The sequence below is a fragment of the Mercenaria mercenaria genome, chromosome 15 (genome assembly GCF_021730395.1).
Source record: "Mercenaria mercenaria strain notata chromosome 15, MADL_Memer_1, whole genome shotgun sequence".
Taxonomy (NCBI): domain Eukaryota; kingdom Metazoa; phylum Mollusca; class Bivalvia; order Venerida; family Veneridae; genus Mercenaria; species Mercenaria mercenaria.
This window is the reverse complement of record NC_069375.1, coordinates 25,170,422-25,195,043: the sequence shown is the minus strand read 5'-3', so window position 1 is coordinate 25,195,043 and position 24,622 is coordinate 25,170,422. Positions and strand designations below refer to the sequence as shown.

The 24,622-nt window shown below is 36.9% G+C and overlaps 2 protein-coding genes across 3 annotated transcripts in view; one reads left to right on the top strand and one right to left on the bottom strand.

Annotated features, from left to right (window-relative positions):
* The window catches only part of LOC123549233 (neuronal calcium sensor 1-like), an 84,721-nt gene extending 75,962 nt beyond the window's left edge, over nt 1-8,759 (top strand). Inside the window, exon 7 of the mRNA XM_045337153.2 lies at nt 94-8,759. Coding sequence (XP_045193088.1) covers nt 94-201 — 108 coding nt within the window. The 3' untranslated portion in view covers nt 202-8,759. The remainder of the gene's footprint in view (nt 1-93) is intronic.
* Nucleotides 8,760-14,774: 6,015 nt separating this feature from the next.
* Nucleotides 14,775-24,622, bottom strand: part of LOC123549202 (GDP-fucose protein O-fucosyltransferase 1-like) — a 28,850-nt gene continuing 19,002 nt past the window's right edge. For both annotated transcript variants that reach the window (XM_045337104.2, XM_053524811.1), the window contains exon 9: nt 14,775-24,600. In XM_045337104.2, coding sequence (XP_045193039.2) covers nt 24,415-24,600 — 186 coding nt within the window. In that variant the 3' untranslated portion in view covers nt 14,775-24,414. The remainder of the gene's footprint in view (nt 24,601-24,622) is intronic.

Here is a 24,622-nt window from a genome sequence, read left to right as displayed (position 1 = left end):
AAATATTCTTGAAAATAAGGAGAAGTCTGACTTAAGATTGAATAAATATGTTTCAACTTTGTTTATATGTATTTAATCTTTTTTGTGTTACAGAATAGAGATGGAATGCTGTCCAAAGATGAGTTCCGAGAGGGATCTAAAAGTGATCCCTGGATTGTACAAGCTCTTACAATTGACACGGGACCCCATATTCACAGCTGACCCAAGATCTACAGAGATATACACCACAAAGTGCTGAAGTTTCTCATTGTTTGGATAAGAGCAGTGATGTTAACTTATTGCTGATTGGTCAACTCTTGAAGTTGCTAGGAGTTGATTGGCTCTTATGTTCTGGATAAGAACAAGTTTCTAAAAGTTGATTGGCCCAGTTTAAACAGCATGCATTAAATTTCATTGGTCAATACCCAAATTTAAATATGCTTATTCATATGTGACTCATCAAGAGGACAATTTGTATAAGTGATTTGCCAGGTTTGAGCTTAATATGTTGTTTACGATTTGAAATGGTGCTTAGCTCATATTTTCTTTATATTTAACACATAAGAAACATTTACTTTGGAAATAATATATTCCAAATAGTGATTTGTCTTTGAATAAAATAATTGTTTGGTGTGAAGATGCAAGGAAATATATCAAGAGGGTGCAGCCCAACTGTTATAATAATATGCTTCAGAACGACAATGATTTTATTCAAGAGAAATCACTTTTTGAGATACATTATTTTGATTCTAACAAGATATCAAGGATTATTATCTACCACTCCTGCACGATAATTTAAATGACAGCATGTTTATATTATCGTTTGATTGTTATGGTTCTCGTGCATCGTTGAACTCAAAAATGTTGTCAATGATAAAAGTTAAGTGCATACTGTAATGTTACACAAAAATATTTTCTGTATTAAAACGTTTTAATGAAGAAAAATCATAATTATCAAACATTATCGTTTGAGTTATCGTGCAGGATTTATACGTTTTCAACTGTATGACATCTATCAAATATTTGCTTGTTTTGCGTGGTTTTCTTTGCCAGCGCACCACTTTGATGTGTGATGCTTTGACATAATAACGGTGATTTCCAGAGTATGGTTTTGTTGCGTAATAGCTTTTCTTTGTTCAATAGGAAAATAAATTGGATCTTGTTAGAATGATCTTTTCACCACTACATGAATATAATCATTGTTACATATAAGATAAAACACATTATGTAAAAGTTGAAGGTTTTATAATTACATCCCATTATTAGTTGAGATTGAAAACCAGACATGTATCATATCATAACATGTTTTCCCCCTAAATTTTTGCGGATTTTGTAATTCCTGTATGTTAGTAATACTATAAGTTTTGGGTGCTGTAGCATACTTTGGTTAATTAAACACATTTTTTCTGTGAAATTGTTTCCAGGCTGGTTGATCATGTAGCTAGCTATATACACTGTCTATGCGAATTTACATTTAACCTTTAAATGTTGTGCCTTTAAAATTTTGTCATCAGTTATAAGTTGTAAGCAATTTTCGAAAGGGTTTTTGAAGTGTTTTTTTGCTTTCTTTTAGTAAGATTTAATGAAAAAATTAAACCTCTATGTCTTTAAGGCTTTGCCCACAAATTTTAGATCCAAAGTCAGTAACCATAATGGCTTTGGCTACCACATCTTTTTTGTTATGAACATAAAATATATCAATTTCTTTTTATTTCCAATTTTGGGTAATTATTATCTCAGACATTTATCAAAATTTTAGTATTTGATCAACATATATGTAGTAGAACATACCTTTTGAATCTTGTTCTTGATTGCCTCCCTTTATGGCTCTCACTTCAAGTTTGTTTATGATTGCCTCCCTTTATGGCTCTCACTTCAAGTTTGTTTATGATTGCCTCCCTTTATGGCTCTCACCACAAGTTTCTGTATGATTGCCTCCCTTTAAGGCTCTTCCAATTTGGACATTTACTGTTAAAAGGGGTGCATACCAAAAGGAGACTGACTGAATGGCGACCAGTGCAGACAGTGATCAGACTGCACGGATGTGCAGGCTCATCTTGGTCTGCACTGGTCGCAAAGGCAGAATCACTTTCCACCAGCAGGCTAAGGGTTAATCTTATTTCTACTACTATTTGTAGAATATCGTAAGATGTATTTGGCTCCTGGTCGACTGTTTATGCGATAGAGTCATGTTACCTTCTAAACAGTAATCCTCTGCTGGATAACCAGTGAAAGGTTCGCCATAGCCCCAAAATATTCAGAAAACACTTTTTTTCCACCTTAAATTATAGTTTCTATTGTATGCATCAGTTTCAAACTGCTGTATGAAATTTTAGCCCTTGACTGATTCTGCCTTTGCGCCCAGTGTAGATCATGATCAGCCTGCACATCCATGCAGTTCGATCAAGATCTGCGCTGTTTGCCATTCAGTCAGTATCCTTTTAGTAAGTATCCCTTATATCAGTCAACGGTACTGTCAAAATTGAAAGATGGACAAGTTCATTATAAACATTTAGCAAGGTAAGGGTTAGTACTGTTATTACTGACTTTCCAAAGTTGGACCATTTCCTCTGGGAACAAGGATACTTCAGTTTTTCGTTAGCATTTCTCTGTTGCACAAATGAAATGACAGAAATGTCTAAACATTCCAATGTGCATTTCTCCCCCTGAAAAAAGAAATTGCTGAGCATCCTTAAAATATTATACCATGTTTAGAATTGCCTTGAGATACAGACTTTTGTATGCTGTTATATGGAGGACAATCTTTTTTGTATAGTTTAGTACTTTTTATAAAGTGATAATTTTTGTATATCAAATGTTGCATGCTTTTTATATTTCATACCTTATAGCAGTCTGCAATGAATTTCTTTACGTTTTAAGGACATGTGTACCCTAAGAAACCTGAAAGTTGCAAACTCTGTTGCAGAGAATCACCTGTTGTAAAGAATTACTTGATCTGTGAACAGCCAGTGTACCAATTCTTTCACTCTGTGATTAGCAAGTGTGCTAGAGCTGTCACTCTGTGAACAGCCAGAGTGCTAGATTTCTCATACTCTTTGAACGTTGAGTGTGCTACTTCTCTAACTTTATGAAAAGCCAGTATGCTAGTTATCCTACTCTGTGTATAGCCATTGTACTAGTTCTTTCTCTGTATGAATAATGAGTGTGCTACTTCTCTCACTATGAGAACATCCAGTATGCTAGTTATCTTAATCTGTAAACAGCCAGTGTGTTAGTTCTGTCACAGTGTGAACAGCTAATGTGCTAGTTCTCTTACTCTGTAAACAACCGTTGTGCTAGTTTTCTCATTCAGTTGACAGCCAGTTAGTTCTCTCACTAATTGAACAGGCAGTTTGCTACTTCCCTCACTACAATGTATATGAATATTCATTGTGCTAGTTCCCTTACTTTTTGAACAGCTAGTGTGCTAGATCTCTCACCATGTGAACAGTGAGCGTGCTAGTTCTCTTCCTCTGTGAACAGCCAGTGTGCTAGATCTGTCATCCTATGAACGAACAGCCAGTGTGCTAGATTCTCCCACTCTGTGAACAGTCAGTGTGCTAGATCTTTAATCCTGTGAACAGCCAGTGTGCTAGATCTGTCACTCTGTGAACAGTCCGTGTGCTAGGTCTTTCATCCTGTGAACAGCCAGTGTGCTAGATTTCTCACTTTGTGAACAGCCAGTATGCTAGATTTCTCATCATGTGAAGGTCCAGTGTGCTAGTTCTCTCTCTGTCTGTTAACAGCCATGTGTTTGTTCTCATTCTCAGAACAGCCAGTGTTCTACATTCTCTCACTCTGTGAACAACCAGTATGCTAGATATCTCACTCTGTGAACAGCCAGTGTGCTAGATCTCTCACTCTGTGAACAGCCAGTGTGCTAGATCTGTCATCCTATGAACAGCCAGTGTGCTAGATTCTCCCACTCTGTGAACAGCCAGTGTGCTAGATCTCTCACTCTGTGAACAGCCAGTGTGCTAGATCTCTCACTCTGTGAACAGCCAGTGTGCTAGATCTCTCTCTCTGTGAACAGCCAGTGTGCTAGATCTCTCACTCTGTGAACAGCCAGTGTGCTAGATCTCTCACTCTGTGAACAGCCAGTGTGCTAGATTTCTCACTTTGTGAACAGCCAGTGTGCTAGATTTCTCATCATGTGAAGGTCCAGTGTGCTAGTTCTCTCTCTGTCTGTTAACAGCCATGTGTTTGTTCTCATTCTCAGAACAGCCAGTGTTCAACATTCTCTCACTCTGTGAACAGCCAGTATGCTAGATATCTCACTCTGTGAACAGCCAGTGTGCTAGATCTCTCACTCTGTGAACAGCCAGTGTGCTAGATCTCTCACTCTGTGAATAGCCAGTGTGCTAGACTTCTCACTCTGTGAACAGCCAGTGTGCTACATTCTCCCACTCTGTGAACAGCCAGTGTGCTAGATATCTCACTCTGTGAACAGCTAGTCTGTGTGATGGTTCCCACTCTGTGAACAGCTAGTGTGCTAGATCTTTCACTCTGTGAACAGCCAATGTGCTAGTTTTCTCACTCTGAACAGCCAGTGTGCTAGATCTCTCACTCTGTGAACGGCCATTGTGCTAGTTTTCTCACTCTGTGAACAGCCAGTATGCTAGATCTCTCACTTTGTGAACAGCCAGTGTGCTAGATCTCTCACTCTGTGAACAGCCAGTGTGCTAGTTTTCTCACTCTGTGAACAGCCATGTGCTAGATCTCTCACTCTGTGAATAGCCAGTGTGCTAGTTTTCTCACTCTGTGAACAGCCATGTGCTAGATCTCTCACTCTGTGAATAGCCAGTGTGCTAGATCTCTCACTCTGTGAACAGCCAGTGTGCTGGATCTCTTACTCTGTGAACAGCCAGTGTGCTAGTTTTCTCACTCTGTGAACAGCCAGTGTGCTAGATCTCTCACTCTGTGAACAGCCAGTGTGCTAGATCTCTCACTCTGTGAACAGCCAGTGTGCTAGTTTTCTCACTCTGTGAACAGCCAGTGTGCTAGATCTCTCACTCTGTGAACAGCCAGTGTGCTAGTTCTCTCACTCAGTGAACAGCCAGTGTGTTGGATCTTTCACTCTGTGAACAGCTAGCGTGCTAGATCTCTCACTCTGTGAACAGTCAGTGTGCTAGTTCTCTCACTCAGTGAACAGCCAGTGTGCTGGATCTTTCACTCTGTGAACAGCCAGTGTGCTAGATCTCTCACTCTGTGAATAGCCAGTGTGCTAGATCTCTCACTCAATGAACAGCCAGTGTGCTTGATCTTTCACTCTTTGAACAGCTAGTGTGCTGGATCTCTCACTCTGCGAACAGGCAGTGTGCTAGTTTTCTCACTCTGTGAACAGCCAGTGTCCTAGATCTCTCACTCTGTGAACAGCCAGTGTGCTAGATCTCTCACTCTGTGAACAACCAGTGTGCTGGATCTTTCACTCTGTGAACAGCTAGTGTGCTAGATCTCTCACTCTGCAAACAACCAGTATGCTAGATCTCTCACTCTGTGAACAGCCAGTATGCTAGATCTCTCACTGTGAACAGCAAGTATGCTAGTTCTCTCACTCTGTGAACAGCCATTTTGCAAGATCTCTCACTCTGTGAACAGCCAGTGTGCTAGATTTCTCACTCTGTGAACAGCCAGTGTGCTGGATCTTTCACTCTGTGAACAGCTAGTGTGCTAGATCTCTCACTCTGCGAACAACCAGTATGCTAGATCTCTCACTCTGTGAACAACCAGTATGCTAGATCTCTCACTCTGCGAACAGCCAGTATGCTAGCTCTCTCACTCTGCCAGAGCCAGTATGCTAGTTCTCTCACTCTGTGAACAGAGCCAGTATGCTAGATCTCTCACTCTGTGAACAGAGCCAGTATGCTAGATCTCTCTCTCTCTGCCAGAGCCAGTATGCTAGTTCTCTCACTCTGTGAACAGAGCCAGTATGCTAGTTCTCTCACTCTGTGAACAGCCAGTATGCTAGTTCTCTCACTCTGTGAACAGAGCCAGTATGCTAGTTCTCTCACTCTGTGAACAGAGCCAGTATGCTAGTTCTCTTACTCTGTGAACAGCCAGTATGCTAGTTCTCTCGCTCTGTGAACAGAGTCAGTATGCTAGATCTCTCACTCAGTGAACAGCTATTTTGCAAATTCTCTCACCATATTTTAACAAGTTCTCCGAGAGTATTTACTGTAATTTGTAAAGGGAGACAATGTGGAGAGAACAACATCCAAATGACACTATCTTAGCCGATGCCACATGATCAAAGAGTTTATATTTTTATGCAAAATTACAGTGATACAGAGGATTTAATAGAATGTTCCAGAAAGTTTTATCATTTACAAATAGCTAAGTTGAAAGCTTAGTATTTTTGTGTCACATCATTTTGCAAGAAATCCTCATATATTTTTTTTCAGAATCTATTTTGGAAGTTTCTTACTAATAAATAATCCCATGTTTCATGTTCTATTGTTCACTTTGATCATATTACTCATTAATTGTAGTTATTGATTAAAAATGACACCAGACTTGAAGGGAAATAGCACCTGCTCCTTGTACTTGTATTAGTATTGAATATCTATTTAATAGCAAGAACTTCGGCCATGTGACATCAGATTTGTTTTTGTGCAGCACAGATTTATTGTATGTTATACTGTCAATGTTCTTTGAAAACCTCTTCTTTAAGAATTGGTGTGGAAACTTTTATTTGTGCATTTAAAAAGTAGTACACTTCAATCTGCAAAAATACCAAGTTTGATAGCCAATCGAAAATTTGCTATATAATCACAAAAGAAAAATCTTGAACTTCCATTTGTTGGAATTGCATTCATTGAAAACAGCATTCAGTTGAACTTCATTAACTTGTACACGACAGGCCAGGCCAAATTTGTTCCAGTTATCAGAAGTTAGAGCCATCAAAATATAAACATTAAAAAATAAATTTGCTGGGACCTGAAGAGGATTTTGAGCAAAGGGTGGTTTTCAAATTATCCGCCTGTTCAAGTGAACGAAGTTTGACTGTATTTCAGTTGACATATTTTTTTCTTTTTTCAAACAAATTACAGGTACTATTAAATACAAAATGTTATATAAAATTGTCAAGCCTTCCATCATCAAATGGCAGAATTATTTATACATGGTTTTCTTTCAGACAATTTGTACCACTTTAAGGCACTTAAAAAATATACGAAACCCACCAACTTAGCTCAGTAGGGAGAGAGCAGATCTACGGATAGCTGGGTCGCGAGTTCGATCCCTGGGCGGGGAGTATGTTCTTCGTGACAATTTGATAAAAGACATTGTGTCTGAAATCATTTGTCCTCCACCTCTGATTCATATGGGGATGTTGGCAGTTACTGGCGGAGAACAGGTTTGTACTGGTACAGAATCCAGGAACACTGGTTAGGTTAACTACCCGCCGGTACATAACTGAAATACTGTTGAAAAAAAGGCATTAAATCCAAAAACAAAATGAAAATACACAAGACTTCTGCAGATTTAGTTTCTTGCCTCTCCTGAAAAATAACCAAAACTGACATACAAGATTGTCAAACATTGATGATATGGTCATCTTCCTGGGGGCTATATTATTTGCCATTTTATACTGGTTTTTTTTTTCAAAACCATATGCCAGTACTTTTTTTAATTAAATGGTAATATTCATTTGCCCTTTCTGTATCAAGTCTCCATATGTTGTTATAACTACCCAAAAAAAGAGGTTGCATGTTTTCATTCACTTATTCTTTAGTAATAGTCTAGCAGCTAGGTTTTAACAAAGGCTTGTACTTCAGCATCAAATATTTTACATGTTAAAGGGAGATAACTAATACATTTGTATAACATTGACAAATATAAAATTCCTTGCCAAACACACTGAATCATGGTTGAAAATGAGATTATTAATTTTTGTGTTCATTTATAAAGGTTGTGAATTTTAGAGAAACAGTTATTATATTTTACATGTAAACTTTATTTTGTTGTTCACTTGGAGGTGAGTGAAAATGTAAATCTTCAAACAGTTATGCCTGTCAACAGGGACTATTTCTGAAGAGGTAAAAATGTTTTAAGTGGACTTCTACATATAACAGGAAAACAGGAAAAACACTATTCCAGCATAAATCATGTGAAAAAAAAGAATATTTTGTGGATAAGCATATTATTAATATATATACATTTGTTTCAAGTATACATTACAGGGCCTTAGTATGTTTGTCTTTTGCCATATATTAAAGGTTGTTAATACCATGTGATCTTATTAATACACCTTAGCATCCTTTGAAGATGACAGTAACAACAGTATTATGCTAGAATGTATATTATGGCATATAAGATGTTTACAAATAAATAGATACTTTAGAAGATAATTTTGTCTGTTGGAAACCGCATTTAATATCTCTATATTCGTACATTTCTCATTTTAATTCTTGATTTATTCATAATACTTGTGTAACAATGGTTGTAGGATTTTTGAATTGTGTTTATGCTTAATATGGAACATACAGGTACATACAATCTGCATGGTCTTGGTCAATACAGAGTACTCTCCCCTGATTAGAAGTTTGTACAAGTATGTTTTCTGTTGACAGTTGCCTGTTTTTGAAGATTTACCTGAGGAGATTAGAAGTACTCATATATGTGTTATGCTCTTCCAAGATTCTGTAAAAATGATGATATTTATATTGTGCAATGTGTACTCTTTCCAATAAACATTCCTTCATTATAAGCTGTTTATATGTTGCTTGAGCACCTGTGAGCTGTTTTCAGAGTTTATTGCCTCCAGCCCCTGTGAGCATAGAGCTTCAATAAAGTTTCTTTTTTGTCAGTATTTCTTATAATGATACTTGATCATTGTGTATAGACCTAATCACATAAGTGGTATTAATTTTGATCACAAATGAAATCGTTCATCCTCTGCGTAGGGAAGCTGGCTGTTACTTACAGAGAACAGGTCTGTACAGAATCCAGGAAAACTGGTAAGGTTAACTGTCCCCCATTCCATAACTGAAATACTGTTGAAAAGCAGCATTAAACCCTAAACAAGACAAACACACAGTGATCACAAATGGTCTAAAGAAGTTGTTTCATAACAAGAGCTGTCTGTTGACAGCGCGCTTGACTATTTGAAGAACTGATGGCCAAATTTTACCAGAGATTTTCCAACAAAAGAAGAAAAACAATAAACCTATATTTGCAGATATGGATAAGTATTGCACTAAATTGCTATATGTGACCATGACGGTAAGCAAGTGTTCAAAGTTTCAAAGCCATATATCAAACAGTTTAGACAAAATATGGAATGGTATACCAAACTTAACTAATTTCTATGTCAAAAAAGGGCCATAACTGAGCTAAAGTCCTTGTTCTAGTTATGTAATCTTGCCTACATATGTAGGCTATGATGGTCAACAAGTGGTCAAAGTTTCAAAGCCATATGACAAACAGGTTAGGAGTATGAAAAATTTAACTAATTTCGAAGTCCAAAAAGGGTCATAATTCAGCCAAAATAATTGACAGAGTTATGTACTCTTGCCTACAGATGGAAATCGTGATTATAAGCAAGTGTTCACAGTTTCAAAGCCACAATTCAAATAGTTTTGACAAAACATGGACTTGTATGAAAACTGAACCAATTTCTAAGTAAAAAAAAGGGCCATAATTCCACCAAAATAGTTGACAGAGTTATGTACTCTTGCCTACAGATGGAAATCATGATGAAAAACAAGTTTTCACAGTTTCAAAGCCACATGTCAAATAGTTTTGACAAAACATGGACTTTTACGAAAATTATACCAATTTCCAAGTCCAAAAAGGGCCATAATGCAGCCAAAACAGTTGACATAGTTATGTACTCTTGCCTACAGATAGAGATTGTTATAATAAACATGTGATAAAAGTTTCAAAGCCAAATGTCAAACAGTTTACACAAAATATGAACTGGTACGAAAAGCTTAACCAAAATGTTTAAGTTAATAAGGGCCGTAATTTGGCTAAATTCTTGATGGAGTCAAGTACTCTTGCCTAAAACTGGACAATATGATGGTACACAAGTGTTGGAAGTTTCAAAGCTTTATCTCAAAAGGTTTTGTTAAAATTTGGACTGGGGTATGAAAAACTTGACCAAGGTGTGACGCCGATGCCGTGACGAGTAGGCTAGCACTACTTATTCTTCGAATAGTCGAGCTAAGAAGTTTGCATCAATTAAAAAAATTCTTGCAGAGCTTGTCTGCTTAAAAAATATGCAAGTGGTTTATATATATACATGTATATACTTATGAAACTAAAGGTAAGAAGTTAAATAATTGTGATTATTACTCCTGCAGCACCACTTTGTCAAAGGATTAGGTGCGACTATTTAAAGCCACAAAATGTGTAATTCTGCCCCAAAGCAATACAACTATTTTAATCTCTCCAGGTTGTTTTTTTTATACGCCCGTTTGAAAAACGGGACGTATTATGGGAACGCCCCTGGCGGGCGGGCGGGCGGGCGGGTTGGCGGGCGGGCGGGCGGCGTCCACAGACCTTGTCCGGAGCATATCTTCTACATGCATGAAGGGATTTTGATGAAACTTGGCACAGTTGTTCACCATCATGAGACGGAGTGTCATGCGCAAGAACCAGGTCCCTAGGTCTAAGGTCAAGGTCACACTTAGAGGTCAAAGGTCAAATTCAAGAATGACTTTGTCCGGAGCATATCTTCTTCATGCATAGAGGGATTTTGATGAAAGTTGGCACAATTGTTCATCATCATGAGAAGGAGTGTCATGCGCAAGAACCAGGTCCCTAGGTCTAAGGTCAAGGTCACACTTAGAGGTCAAAGGATACAAGAATGAAAACTTTGTCCGGAGCATTTCTTCTTCATGCATGGAGGGATTTTGATATAACTTGGCACAAATGTTCACCACCATGAGGCGGAGTGTCATGCGCAAGAACCAGGTCTCTAGGTCTAAGGTCAAGGTCACACTTAGAGGTCAAAGGATACAAGAATGAAAACCTTGTCCGGAGCATGTCTTCTTCATGCATAGAGGGATTTTGATATAACTTGGCACAAATGTTTACCACCACGAGACGTAGTGTCATGCGCAAGAACCAGGTCCCTAGGTCTAAGGTCAAGGTCACACTTAGAGGCCAAAGGTCAGATACAAGAATGACTTTGTCCGAAGCATTTCTTCTTCATGCATGGAGGGATTTTGATGTAACTTGACACAATTATACACCATCTTAAGACGAAGTGTCATGCACAGTTCTCTTCTTTCGAATTACTTCCCTTTGTTGTTACTATAAATAGCTTATATTGTAACTTTTTCATTACTAGTCATAGGGAAAAATCGAGACCACTTTTCTGTAGTACAATATGCATGCTACATCCAATTTTGAGGTTTATTTTGACCAGTCTCTACCTGGTAAAGATTTTTGTGAGGACTTACAATTTTTTTTTTTTTTTTTTTTTTTTTTTTTTTTTTTTTTTTTTTTTTTTAAGATTAACTTCCCTTAGTTGTTACTATAAATAAGTTATATTGTAACTTTTTTATAATTGACCGTAGGGAAAAACCAAGACCACTTATCTGTGGTACAACATAGATGTTACTTTCCAATTTTAGGTGTATTTTAAGGTATCTCTACCTGGTAAGGAGTTTTTTTTGTGGACTTAGAAAAACAAAACACTTAGTTATTACTAAACAACCACAAAGTTAAAACTCCATTTGCAAATACAGGTGCTAGAGTAAAGAAATTTGCTGTGACGGGCGTATATTGTGACATTCTTGCACTCTTGTTTTAAATGGGCTTTGTCCAACTGACATCACATGTCCACACCTGGTTCGAAATATCTCCCAAAATACTGACCATAACCAGTTGATACCTTTTATCCTAGACGTTGAAATTGTTTACAACCCCAAGAACATAGCCAGAGTAAAAACACCATAAAATTTTATTCAGCATCTACACAATGTCATAATCTTCAATAATATGAAGGAATTTAGTAATTTGAAAAAGACAAAGATCGCACGGTCTCAGTTTTTGTATTTTCTGGGCTTGCTACGCAGATAAAACATGAAAATATTTTGTATGTACCTTGCAATTATGTACATTAACTTTACAAAGACCTGTGATTTTAAACTTAGATACTGGTAGATTAGATGCAGAAAATATAGACATGATAATCACCAGAATATAGAACAGATCGATCTATCTATCTTGCCAACTTGACACTGTAAAAAAGCTACGTCTCAAGTATCATTATGAAATTCGTAAAGAAAAAAGATCAGTTCTTGGTGAGAAAGTTGTAAGTTCAAAAGGCGATTCAAAAAAATTGTATAGGTTAGTATCGGAACTCACCGGAACAAAGTCTGAAAATCCAATGCCCGCTGAAGAAAGTAACATTACATTGGCAGAGAAATTTGCGGATTTCTTTTTGAACAAAATTGAAAAGATCCGCGAATCACTTGAAAATTATGAAAGTTACGTACTAGAAAAAAGGGATGTTCCACGTTTTGAGGTTTTCAGAGATCTAAGTGAAGCAGAAGTGAAAACATTGATATGAACTTCAAACCAAATCCTGTGAGCTTGATAAACTACCCACAAAAATATTAAAGATGCATCTCAATGAATTGGTCCCTTTAATAACTAACTTGGTTAATTTGTCATTACGTCAAGGGTTTTTTCCATCGAAGTGGAAACATGTGATAGTCAGGCCTTTGTTGAAGAAGGTCGGACTCGAACTTGTACTATCCAATTATCGCCCTGTGAGCAATTTGCCATTTCTATCGAAACTTGTAGAGAAGGCAGCTCTTTTCTTATTAAATAAACACGCTAGTGAATACAATCTTCTTCCAAAGAATCAGTCTGCGTATAGACGCTTTCACTCATGCGAAACGGCTTTACTCCGATTAACAAGTGACTTGTTGGAAGGCTCGGAAAATCAAGAGGTCAGTGCCCTAATTGCACTGGATCTGAGTGCCGCCTTTGACACTGTTGACCATGATATTTTAGTGCAAGTGTTACACTCTCAGTATGGGCTATGTGGTACAGCTCTCAACTGCATTGACTCTTATCTTAGGCCACGCAGTTGTAGTGTAAGTGTAGAAACTGCTGTTTCAACTCCACGCCCATTACAATGTAGCATTCCCCAGGCTAGCTGTTTAGGCCCCTGGCTCTATCTCACTTACGCAGGAACTCTATTTAATGTCATTCCCAAGTCAATATCAGTGTATGGGTTTGCTGATGACCATATTGCCAACAAACGATTTCGACCATCTTCAGTTGAAAATGAGAAACAGGCTATTCAAGAACTTGAAAACTGCGCATTCACCATTGATACCTGGATGAAACAAAACAAACTTAAAATGAATACGTCAAAAACTGAATTCATCTTATTCTGTAGTAGACAGCAACTTGACAAATGTTCAATAACAGAAATTGACATTGCAGGTGGCAAAATCAAATCAGTACATTCTATAAGGTACCTAGGGGCGTTCTTAGATGAAAATCTTAGTTTTAAGGATCATGTCAAGAGAAAATGTCAGACCGCAATGGTTAATTATCTTAGAATCAAAAATATTAGAAAATACCTTACTAAAGAGGCTACTGAAATTCTGGTATTATCACTGGTCATTTCACATATAGATTATTGCAATGCAATATTGTATGGCATTCCTCACTGTGAAATTCAGAAAATGCAAAGGATACAGAACATGTGTGCCAAACTCGTTTTAAGACTCAGCAAGTATGACAGTTCAAAACAAGCTTTGTTCCGACTACATTGGCTTCCTATTAAAGCTAGAATTGAATTTAAGATTTTAACTGTCATGTTTAATTGTTCAATCGGCCAAGCTCCATCTTACTTGACTGAATTATTATCGGAACAAGCACCAAAACGTAGTTTAAGATCTTCAGACTCTGTTAAAGGTTGTTACAAGGTACCATTTAACAAACGTAAAACATTTGGCGACAGAAGTTTTCGTACTGTAGGGCCGAAACTATGGAACCAACTACCAGTAGACGTGAGAAATTCTGATTCGGTACACACTTTTAAAAAAAAGCTCAAAACACTGTTTTTTAAAAGGTTTGGATCATGGTTCTGATCATTTCTCTGTTGGTGGACTGAATATGGTAGAGACGCTGAGTATACTCTACTATGTAGTGTGATCGTGTATGCTTTATACGCAATGTTGTAATTCTGTTGTACAGAAATTTTGTCAAATATGTCGTGTTTCATTGTTTGATACCATTTTGTATATAATTTACCATGATTTTTTTTTATTTAATGTACAACGCCAGTGAATATACTATGTGTAAAATTAGGCATTTAATTAAATAAAGCAGTTTCAGTTTATCTATCCTAGTACAAGCTGATGATGGAAATACCAAAATCCACTACACTTTATTATTGCAACAGCTTGCCATCACCCAATCTGTTAAGAAAGGGCATTGCTTATCATTTTCCTTGCATTTAGAATCACATGCAGACATTCTACTTCACCCTGGGCTAAAGCAGTTCAACTAGGAGATTATGCTATTGACCTTTGACTTCTAAGTGTAACCTTGACCTTGGACCTAGTGAACTTGGTTGGTCACTCAGCACACTGTTTTGATGAGGTAAATAACTGATACTGGCTTTATGACAATATTTGCAACAGTTTAGAAGACATGAATTATAGATGGTCAGATAGTTGGAAGGATAGAAATGTATGACTCCAGTATAGCTCCCCATGTATATTGCATCATGAGGTAAAATGACAGTGTTGTGTGCAGCAGATACTGCATTCTTGTTCTGCTGAAAGAAGTTTTATGGTAACAATAACAAAACTACAACATGAAAAACAACAAATAAAACTTTTATTTCAGTAGAATGCATTCTAATATAAACAAGTTATATCATATCTTAAAATGAGGCAGAAGAGGATTTTCCTAAAGGTTAAAAGCAAAACAGTGTTTATTATATAATACTGATGAAATATCGAGAAATATTAATGAAATAAAATGCATATTTTAATCATATTTATTTTTCTTTGCAATGTAACATTTTTTCTATATTTTCACTGCTTTTCCAGAACTATTTTACTTTCCTTGGGCAGTGACTTCCAGATCATTTGAAGAAAAACATGCATATGAATATTGAAATAAACTATTTCTCTGTCTTGCACAAGTCAAGATTATAACTATGTGCCAGTATCGTACATTTTACCCGGTAAGTATACAAGTTCACAGCATTTAAACCTCCTCAAAAGGACACTACTTGGTAAACCGTTTCACCACTTTCAGAAAATAGACACACTAAAAATTTTTCGAAACTATCGGGAACGGCAAGTTGTACGCAAGTCGTACAACTACACTTTCATGTTTTATATCTTCGCTGATAATGTAATGGTGATCTATTTCATTAATTTCTAAAACAAGATTGATTCTGGCTGCAAGGTGTTGTTGCTGTCACTATTTAAGATCAAAATACCATTCATTAATGACTCCTAGATCTTCCATTTATTGAGTATTCCACTCATGAAAATATTGCATCAGTCATGAACCCAATGTATTCAGTTGCAGAAAATGACTGAAATTTAAAATTCAATACAGAGATACTATAAAAGTTTCAAACAAATTTGTTTAGCAAAAACCAATCCTTTATTGTCATTTCTAATGATATCATCATGTCAGAAAGAAGATTTAGTGATGATCTGTTTATCATCTGTTGGGTTTTAAGTCAAACCAACACAATTACATGTCATGGTGACTTTCTGCCTTTCGAAGGTGGAAGTAGACCCATAGTAGACCCATAGTACCATCTTAGGGTCTTATTTCAGGCAAGGAGGGTGGGTTGAACCACCAACCACCTGTAAACAAGCTGGATGGCCTCCTCACACGAAAGAATTCTTCACCAAAACCAGGATCCAAATCGAAGAAGTTTTGGGAAAGAGATTAGAAGTCTGTGCCCTTAACCTTTCAAACGAATGGATGAACAAAGAAACAAATGAACGAATGAATGAATGTATAAACAAAAAAGTAAGTGAATGAAATTCATATGAAAAAAAATAGCATTAGCTATGAACAAGAATACAATGGAATGTAAGCATGATATCAAATGCTGCAAATAACAAGCAACGTCTGCTCTCTCCTTCCTGTAAGGTATCTGTCGACAATAAAATATTCAAATTCCCCCTGCTAATTCTCCACTTAAAAATGTTGGAGTCAGTGAGGCTACTGTATCAAACATTATTGCGTAGTTGTTTGCAAAAATCGACTTTTTTCAAGGCAGAAATGTGAAATATGGTAACTCGGGATATATATGTATTTTATTATTCATACTGTTGATATATAGATGAGAAGAATGGTGTCACTGTTTTCATATATAGGCAAATCTTAAAAATGATGTCACTATTATTAACAAGAAGGTCATGATGACCCTGAATTGCTCACCTAAGTAATATGAGCCACATGTTTCAAATGGCAAACTGACGCTAAAATATCAGAAAGTCACTGTCACTGAAAGGTAGTTTTAAGACTGGTGTGCAAAACTGTACATGTCATCCAAATTTCAAGGCTGTATCTTAAAAAAACAAGAAAGTAGGTCAGTAGATCAAGGTCCCAGTCAAGTGATCCCTAATCGCTTGGGTCATCAGGTAATTATAATTAAACAGTCTAGAAAATATGACCATATAATTTTTGACGTATTTTTTCCTATATAACTCATACAAGTGACCCCCAGGGTGGGGCCTCTTTTCACTCCAGCGGCATAATTTGAACAAACTTGTTAGAGATCCACCAGGCAATGTTACACACCATATATCAAATGCCTAGGCCTTAAACTTTCAGACAAGAAGATCTTCAATCTTTTTCCTATATAAGTCTATGTTAAACTTGGTACCCACAGGGCAGGGCCTCTTTCACTGTAGAGACATAATTTGAACACTTTTGGTAGAGAAACACTAGGAAAGGCAACATACTTAATATCAAAAGCCTAGGCCTTGCAGTTTCAGGCAAGAAGATTTTTCAAGTTTTTTTCCTATATAAGTCTATGTTAAACATGGGACACCCCGGGCCAGGGCCTCTTTTCACCCCAGGGGCATAATTTGAATAATATTGGTAGAGGACCACAAGGCAATGTTACATACAAAATATCAACGGCCTAGGTCATGTGGTTTTAGACAAGAAGATTTTTAAAGCTTTTACTATGTAAGTCTATGTAAAACTTGTGACCCCCGGGGCAGGGCCCAGGGGGCCTCTTTTCAACCCAGGGGCATAATTTGAACAATCTTCATAGAGAACCATAAGATGATGTCACCAAATATCAAGGCTCTATGCCTTGCGGTTTTGGACAAGAAGATTTTTAAAGTTTTTCCTTTCGGTTGCCATGGCAACCAGAGTTCTGCATGGAATTAAATTCTTTGAACAATTTTGAAAGGGGACCACTCAAGGATCATTCCTGTAAATTGGTGTAATTCTGCCCAGTGGTTTTCAAGACAAAGATTTTTTTAGAAAATGTTGATGGATGGACGACTGACAACGGATGATGGACATTGAGCGGTCACAAAAGGTCACCATGAGCCTTTGGCTCAGGTGAGCTAACAAAAGACTACAACCCTGAGAATGTCAGCAGTGTAGCAGATTACATTTCAAATATTCCTACATCTAATTTAACAAGTTTATAGAAGTGCTACTTCTTAACAACTACATTGTTTTTGAATTGAGAAAAATTTACAGTAATCACCAAAACACAGTTTTGCTTCCAATACATGTACACATCTGGTCACAACAGAGCAGTATGGATGTAGAAGACTGTTCAACATTAATAACTAAATTTCAACACTTATCAGAAACAACTTTATAATTTAACAAGAGGGTCATGATGACCCTGGATCACTCACCTGAGTAATGTCAAACTGATGCTAAAATATTAAGAATGTCAGTAGGTCATATTCATGGTCTGACAATGAAAGTCAGTTTTAAGATCGGTGAGCAAAACTGTGCATGTCATCCAAATTTCAAGGCTGTATCTTAAAAAACAAGAAAGTAGGTCAGCAGGTCAAGGTCACAGTCAAGTGACTTTCATATTACTTAGAGTCATCAGGTAAATATAATCAAACAGTCTAGGAAATAGGATCAGATACTTTTTGAAGTGTTTCTTCCTATATAACTCATATAATAACTAAGTGACCCTGGGCGGGGCCTTTTTTCACCCCAGGGGCATAATTTGAACAATTTTATTAGAGGACTATAAGGCAGTGCTTCATACCAAATATCAAAAGCCTAGGCCATGCAGTTTCAGGCAAGAAGATTTTTAAAGTTTTTTCCTATACAAGTCTGTGTAAAACTTGGGACCCCCTGGGCAGGGCCTCTTTTCATCTCAGGGTAATAACATGAAAAATATTGGTAGAGGACCACTATGCAATGCAACATACCAAATATCAAAAGCCTAGGCCTTTCAGTTTCAGACAAGAAGATTTTAAGTATTTTTCCTATATAACTCATAAAATAACTAAGTGACCCCAGGGCGGGGCCTCTTTTCATCCCAAGGTAATAATTTGAACAATCTTGGTACAACACCACAAGGCAATGCTACATACTAAATATCAAAGGCCTAGGTCTTGTGGTTTCAGACAAGAAGATTTTTAAAGACTTTTCCTATATAAGTTTATGTAAAACTTGGGACCTCCAGGGCCGGGCCATATTTAAACCTAGGGGGATCATTTGAACAGTCTTGGTAGAGGACTACTAGATGATGCTACATACCAAATATCAAAGCCCTAGGTCATGTGGTTTTCTACAAGAAGAGTTTCAAACTTTTCCCTATATAAGTCTATATAAACCATATGACCCCCCGAGGCGGGGCCATAATTGACCGTAGGGAGATAATTTGAACAATCTTGGTAGAGGACCACTAGATGATGCTACATACCAGATATCAAAGCCCTAGGCCCTGTGGTTTTGGACAAGAAGATTTTTAAAGTTTTTCCTTTCGGCTGCCATGGCAACCAGAGTTCTGCATGGAATTAAATTCTTTGAAAACTTTTGAAAGGGGACCACCCAAGGATCATTCCTGTGAAGTTTGGTATAATTCTCCCCAGTGGTTTTCAAGAAGATTTTTTTAGAAAATGTTGACGGACACACGACTCACGACGGACATTGAGCAGTCACAAAAGCTCACCATGAGCCTTTGGCTCAGGTGAGCTAAAAATCAATTATCTTTAATGGAATTATAACAATTAATATGCCTATTTTTCACCGATTTGTACCTTAGCATCAATTTGTGACATAATAAAATATTATCTATGAGGTGGGTTGGTTGACTGGTAATAAAACAAGAGCTGTCGGAGGACAGCAACGCTCGACTATTCAACAGCCTTGTCGACTGAATGAATACGAAAGTCGAAAAAGGGGCATAATTTAAAAAAAGCAAAATAGGGTCATGGAACCTGCATAGTGCTTATCAGCTCATGACAGTGGACAAGTGTGTGAAGTTTCAATCCATTCCCATTAGTGGGTACTGAGATACCAGCTTACATATAAGAATTTAACCCAAAACTCCTAAGTTTAACAAGAGGACCATGATGGTCCTGAATCGCTCACCTATCCCCACATGACCCAGTGTTGAACTGAGTATGACGTCATTATTTCTATTATTTGACATAGTGACCTAGTTTTTGAGCACATGTGACCTAGATATCATCAAGATAAAAAATTCTGACCAATTTACATGAAGATCCATTGAAAAATATGGCCTCTAGAGAGGTCACAAGGTTTTTCTATTATTTGACCTAATGGCCTAGTTTTTGAAGGCACGTGACCCACTTTTAAACTTGACCTAGATATCATCAAGGTGAACATTCTCACCAATTTTCATAAAGATCTCGTGAAAAATATGGCCTCTAGAGAGGTCACAAGGTTTTTCTATTTTTCGACCTACTGACCTAGTTTTTAACCGCACATGACCCAGTTACAAATCTGACCTAGATATCATCAAGCTGAACATTCTCACCAATTTTCATGAAGATCCGTTGAGAAATATGGCCTCTAGAGAGGTCACAAGGTTTTTTCTATTTTTAGATCTACTGACCTAGTTTTTAACCCACGTGACCCAGTTTCAAACTTGACTTAGATATCATCAAGGTGAACATTCTGACCAATAATCATGAAGATCTCATGAAAATATGGCCTCTAGAGAGGTCACAAGGTTTTTCTATTTTTAGATCTACTGACCTAGTTTTTAACCCCACATGACCCAGTTTCGAACTTGACCTAGATATCTTCAAGATAAACACTCTGACCAATTTTCATGAAGATCCATTGAAAAATATCGCCTCTAGAGAGGTCACAAGGTTTTCCTATTTTTAGACCTACTGACCTAGTTTTTGACCGCACGTGACCCAGTTTCGAACTTGACCTAGATATCATCAAGGTGAACATTCTGACCAATTTTCATGAAGATCCATTGAGAAATATGGCCTCTAGAGAGGTCACAAGGTTTTTCTATTTTTAGATCTACTGACCTAGTTTTTGACCCCACATGACCCAGTTTCGAACTTGACCTAGATATCTTCAAGATAAACACTCTGACCAATTTTCATGAACATCCATTGAAAAATATCGCCTCTAGAGAGGTCACAAGGTTTTCCTATTTTTAGACCTACTGACCTAGTTTTTGACCGCACGTGACCCAGTTTCGAACTTGACCTAGATATCATCAAGGTGAACATTCTGACCAATATTCATGAAGATCTCATGAAAAATATGGCCTCTAGAGAGGTCACAAGGTTTTTCTATTTTTAGATCTACTGACCTAGTTTTTAAACCCATGTGACCCAGTTTCGAACTTGACCTAGATATCATCAAGGTGAACATTCTGACCAATTTTCATGAAGATCCATTGAGAAATATGGCCTCTAGAGAGGTCACAAGGTTTTTCTATTTTTAGATCTACTGACCTAGTTTTTGACCCCACATGACCCAGTTTCGAACTTGACCTAGATATCATCAAGGTGAACATTCTGACCAATATTCATGAAGATCTCATGAAAAATATGGCCTCTAGAGAGGTCACAAGGTTTTTCTATTTTTAGATCTACTGACCTAGTTTTTAAACCCATGTGACCCAGTTTCGAACTTTACCTAGATATCATCAAGGTGAACATTCTGACCAATTTTCATGAAGATCCATTGAGAAATATGGCCTCTAGAGAGGTCACAAGGTTTTTCTATATTTAGACCTAATGACCTAGTTTTTGACCCTATGTGACCCAGTTTCGAACTTGACCTAGATATCATCAAGGTAAACATTCTGACCAATATTCATGAAGATCTCATGAAAAATATGGCCTCTAGAGAGGTCACAAGGTTTTTCTATTTTTAGACCTACCGACCTAGTTTTTGAAACCACGTGACCCAGTTTCGAACTTGACCTAGATATCATCAAGGTGAACATTCTGACCAATTTTCATGAAGATCTTATGAAATATATGGCCTCTAGAGAGGTCACAAGGTTTTTCTATTTTTAGACCTACTGACCTAGTTTTTGATGTCACGTGACCCAGTTTCGAACTTGACCTAGATATCATCAAGATGAACATTCTGACCAACTTTCATAAAGATCCCATGAAAAATGTGACCTCTAGAGTGGTCACAAGCAAAAGTTTACGGACGCACGGACGCACGGACGGACGACGGACGACGGACACCGCGCGATCACAAAAGCTCACCTTGTCACTTTGTGACAGGTGAGCTAAAAAGGGGGATAATTTTGTAAAATGCAAAGTTGAGTTATTGACCCTTTGCACTGCATGTCATATCATGACAGTGAACAAGTGTGTGAAGTTTCAATCCTTTCCCATTAGTGGATACTGAGATACCAGCTTACATACAAAACCTTAACCAAAAAATTCTAAGTCGAAAAAGGGGCATAATTTTGTAAAAAAGCAAAACAGAGTTATGGAACCTGCTTTGTGTATGTCAGATCATGACAGTGAACAAGTGTGTGAAGTTTAAATCCATTCCAATTAGTGAGTACTGAGATACCAGCTTACATACAAAACCTTAACCAAAAAATTCTAAGTCATAAAAGGGGCATAATTTTGTAAAAAAGCAAAATAGAGTTATGGAACCTGTGCAATGTAAGTCAGTTTATCACAGTGAATAAGTGTGTGAAGTTTCAATCCATTCCCACAAGTGGTTGCTGAGATACCAGCTTACATACAAAACCTTAACCAAAAATTTCTAAGTCAAAAAAGGGGCATAATTTTGTAAAAAAGCAAAATAGAGTTATGGAACCTGTGCAATGTAAGTCAGTTTATCACAGTGAATAAGTGTGTGAAGTTTCAATCCATTCCCACAAGTGGTTGCTGAGATACCAGCTTACATACAAAAACTTAACCAAATCGGGACGCGGACGCGGACGCCGACGCATGGGCGAGTCCAATAGCTCTACTATTCTATGAATAGTCGAGCTAAAAAATATGGCCTGTGCAATGTAAGTCAGTTTATCACAGTGAATAAGTGTGTGAAGTTTCAATCCATTCCCACAAGTGGTTGCTGAGATACCAGCTTACATACAAAAACTTAACCAAATCGGGACGCGGACGCCGACGCATGGGCGAGTCCAATAGCTCTACTATTCTATGAATAGTCGAGCTAAAAAATATGGCAAAATTCCTTTCTTTTTTTTAAAATAGATTCCATACTATTCAGGGACATTCTGTTTTGTACTGTTTGGTAAAGAAAGAGTATTAGTATCAGAAACTGATTTTTTCAAATGAATAAATTATGCACCAAAAGGTAACCCGAAAAGCCTCTATTCCAGAGAAAAATGGCATATCTATTTGCTAAATTTGTCGATAGAATTTTTGATTATAATATATCACAATTGTTACACAACATAACAATTACAAATTGCATTTTTAAGTAATATTATATTTCTTGGAACTTCCAACATATTTTAACATCCTTTCAAAGATGAACAGCAAAGCAGGACAAATGTTCAATCTGGAGGAAGTTTACAAGCAATACAGGAATCATTTGTTCATGTATGCTCTTCAAAAGAACACAACAAAATAAAACATTAACAGATAACATACAGTAAGCTCTCTGTCATATCATACATTTTCTCCAGGGCCTGAATTCATAAATTATTATGTCTGAAATTTAGACACAGCCTATAAGAAAAACTTGTTTCTCTAAGATTGTGCCAGTATCATTTGAAATGTACAAGCAACCTAAATGCATGAAAACATGCATGGTTTTAGCTTGATACTAACAGTTTCTAAGGTTTTATGGCATTTTCAGTAAGGTAAGACATCAAGTAAAAGTTTGCCAAAAATCATGGCATAATTTTTTTCAATCAGATATCCTTACTGTAGCCTAGTTTTGCCCTATTTTGTCATTTTCTACTCTAATCTGCATATAAATTACACATTTAAACTATTAAATATGTTCAATTTTACCCCAGACTGCTAGAAATTAGCAATCTTTAGGCTACTTATATGCAGTAAATTTTTTCCATTCTTCTGTCATTCTAGCATAAAACTGCTGTTCTTGTCACTTTTCGGGGGTGTTTTAACAGGAGAAAAAACATTTGTTAACAGAGATACCGCACTCACATGCTGTTAAAACACCTTTTTATATATGCCCATTCCATGGCAAAGCATAAACATATTACGGCTCCAAAACAGATAACTCAAAAGGAAATGACATCAATGTGATAAAACAATGCAGACATTCCCACGCGTTTCATGGAAATTGAATGATGTTGAGGGCTAATTTATTTGTTAATTAGTTTTTTACGTGTTTTATGCTAAAAACGCATTAACACATGTTCATTTCATATAATAACATCTTCAACTACTGGGCTTGGGTACAAACCAATCCCTCGGGATTCTGCAGATGTTATAACATGAAAAAACATGCGTTATCCATGCCTTGTTAAATTGGCACAGATTGTACTGGAGTACTGCTGATACAGACAGCTCAACAAAATTTCATTGTTAAAAGTGTTCTGAAGTCCTAAGAAATACAGGAAATCATGCAAAAATATGACTACAGAAATTGGTCGTCAGCCCTATGTAATTTTTTCATGTGCATATGTAATGCATCTTCAGTAATACACCTGTTACCAATATTACAGGAAAGTTTTACCTTCCATTCACAGGTTTAAAAAATCAGTTTTCACCGAGGCATTATCACTAACAAGTTCACAACTATTAAGCATGTTAACTTCATTATTTCATTCATACACTGCACACAAATTTAAGCAGAAAAAATCCCCCAAAAAGATCATGCTTTACAATAGATCATTCAACAAAATCTTACAGAGACATTCAAACACAGTAACGTGCTCAAAACTTTTCACCTTAGGTGAATGAAAATAAAACTGGTAAAATATAATATGGCAAAACTTAAGATATACCCCGAATGTGAGGACTAACAAATACATTTAAGTAAATCAATGCTGGATTTCCTACTTTCAACAACGTGTTAAAGTTCCTCATGTTTCTTTGACGGAGGAAAATCCCAGAATTTTGATGGTTTGTTGTTGACATCTCTTTCCCTTTTCACAAAGGCTGTGAATGTTGATATACAGTTTCCTATAAAATAATCTGATGCCCCTAGAATAGCGAGATCTACATGAGCGTTGTCTGGCGAGTGCTTCACAAACTTCACCTACAATAATAAAACAGTATAT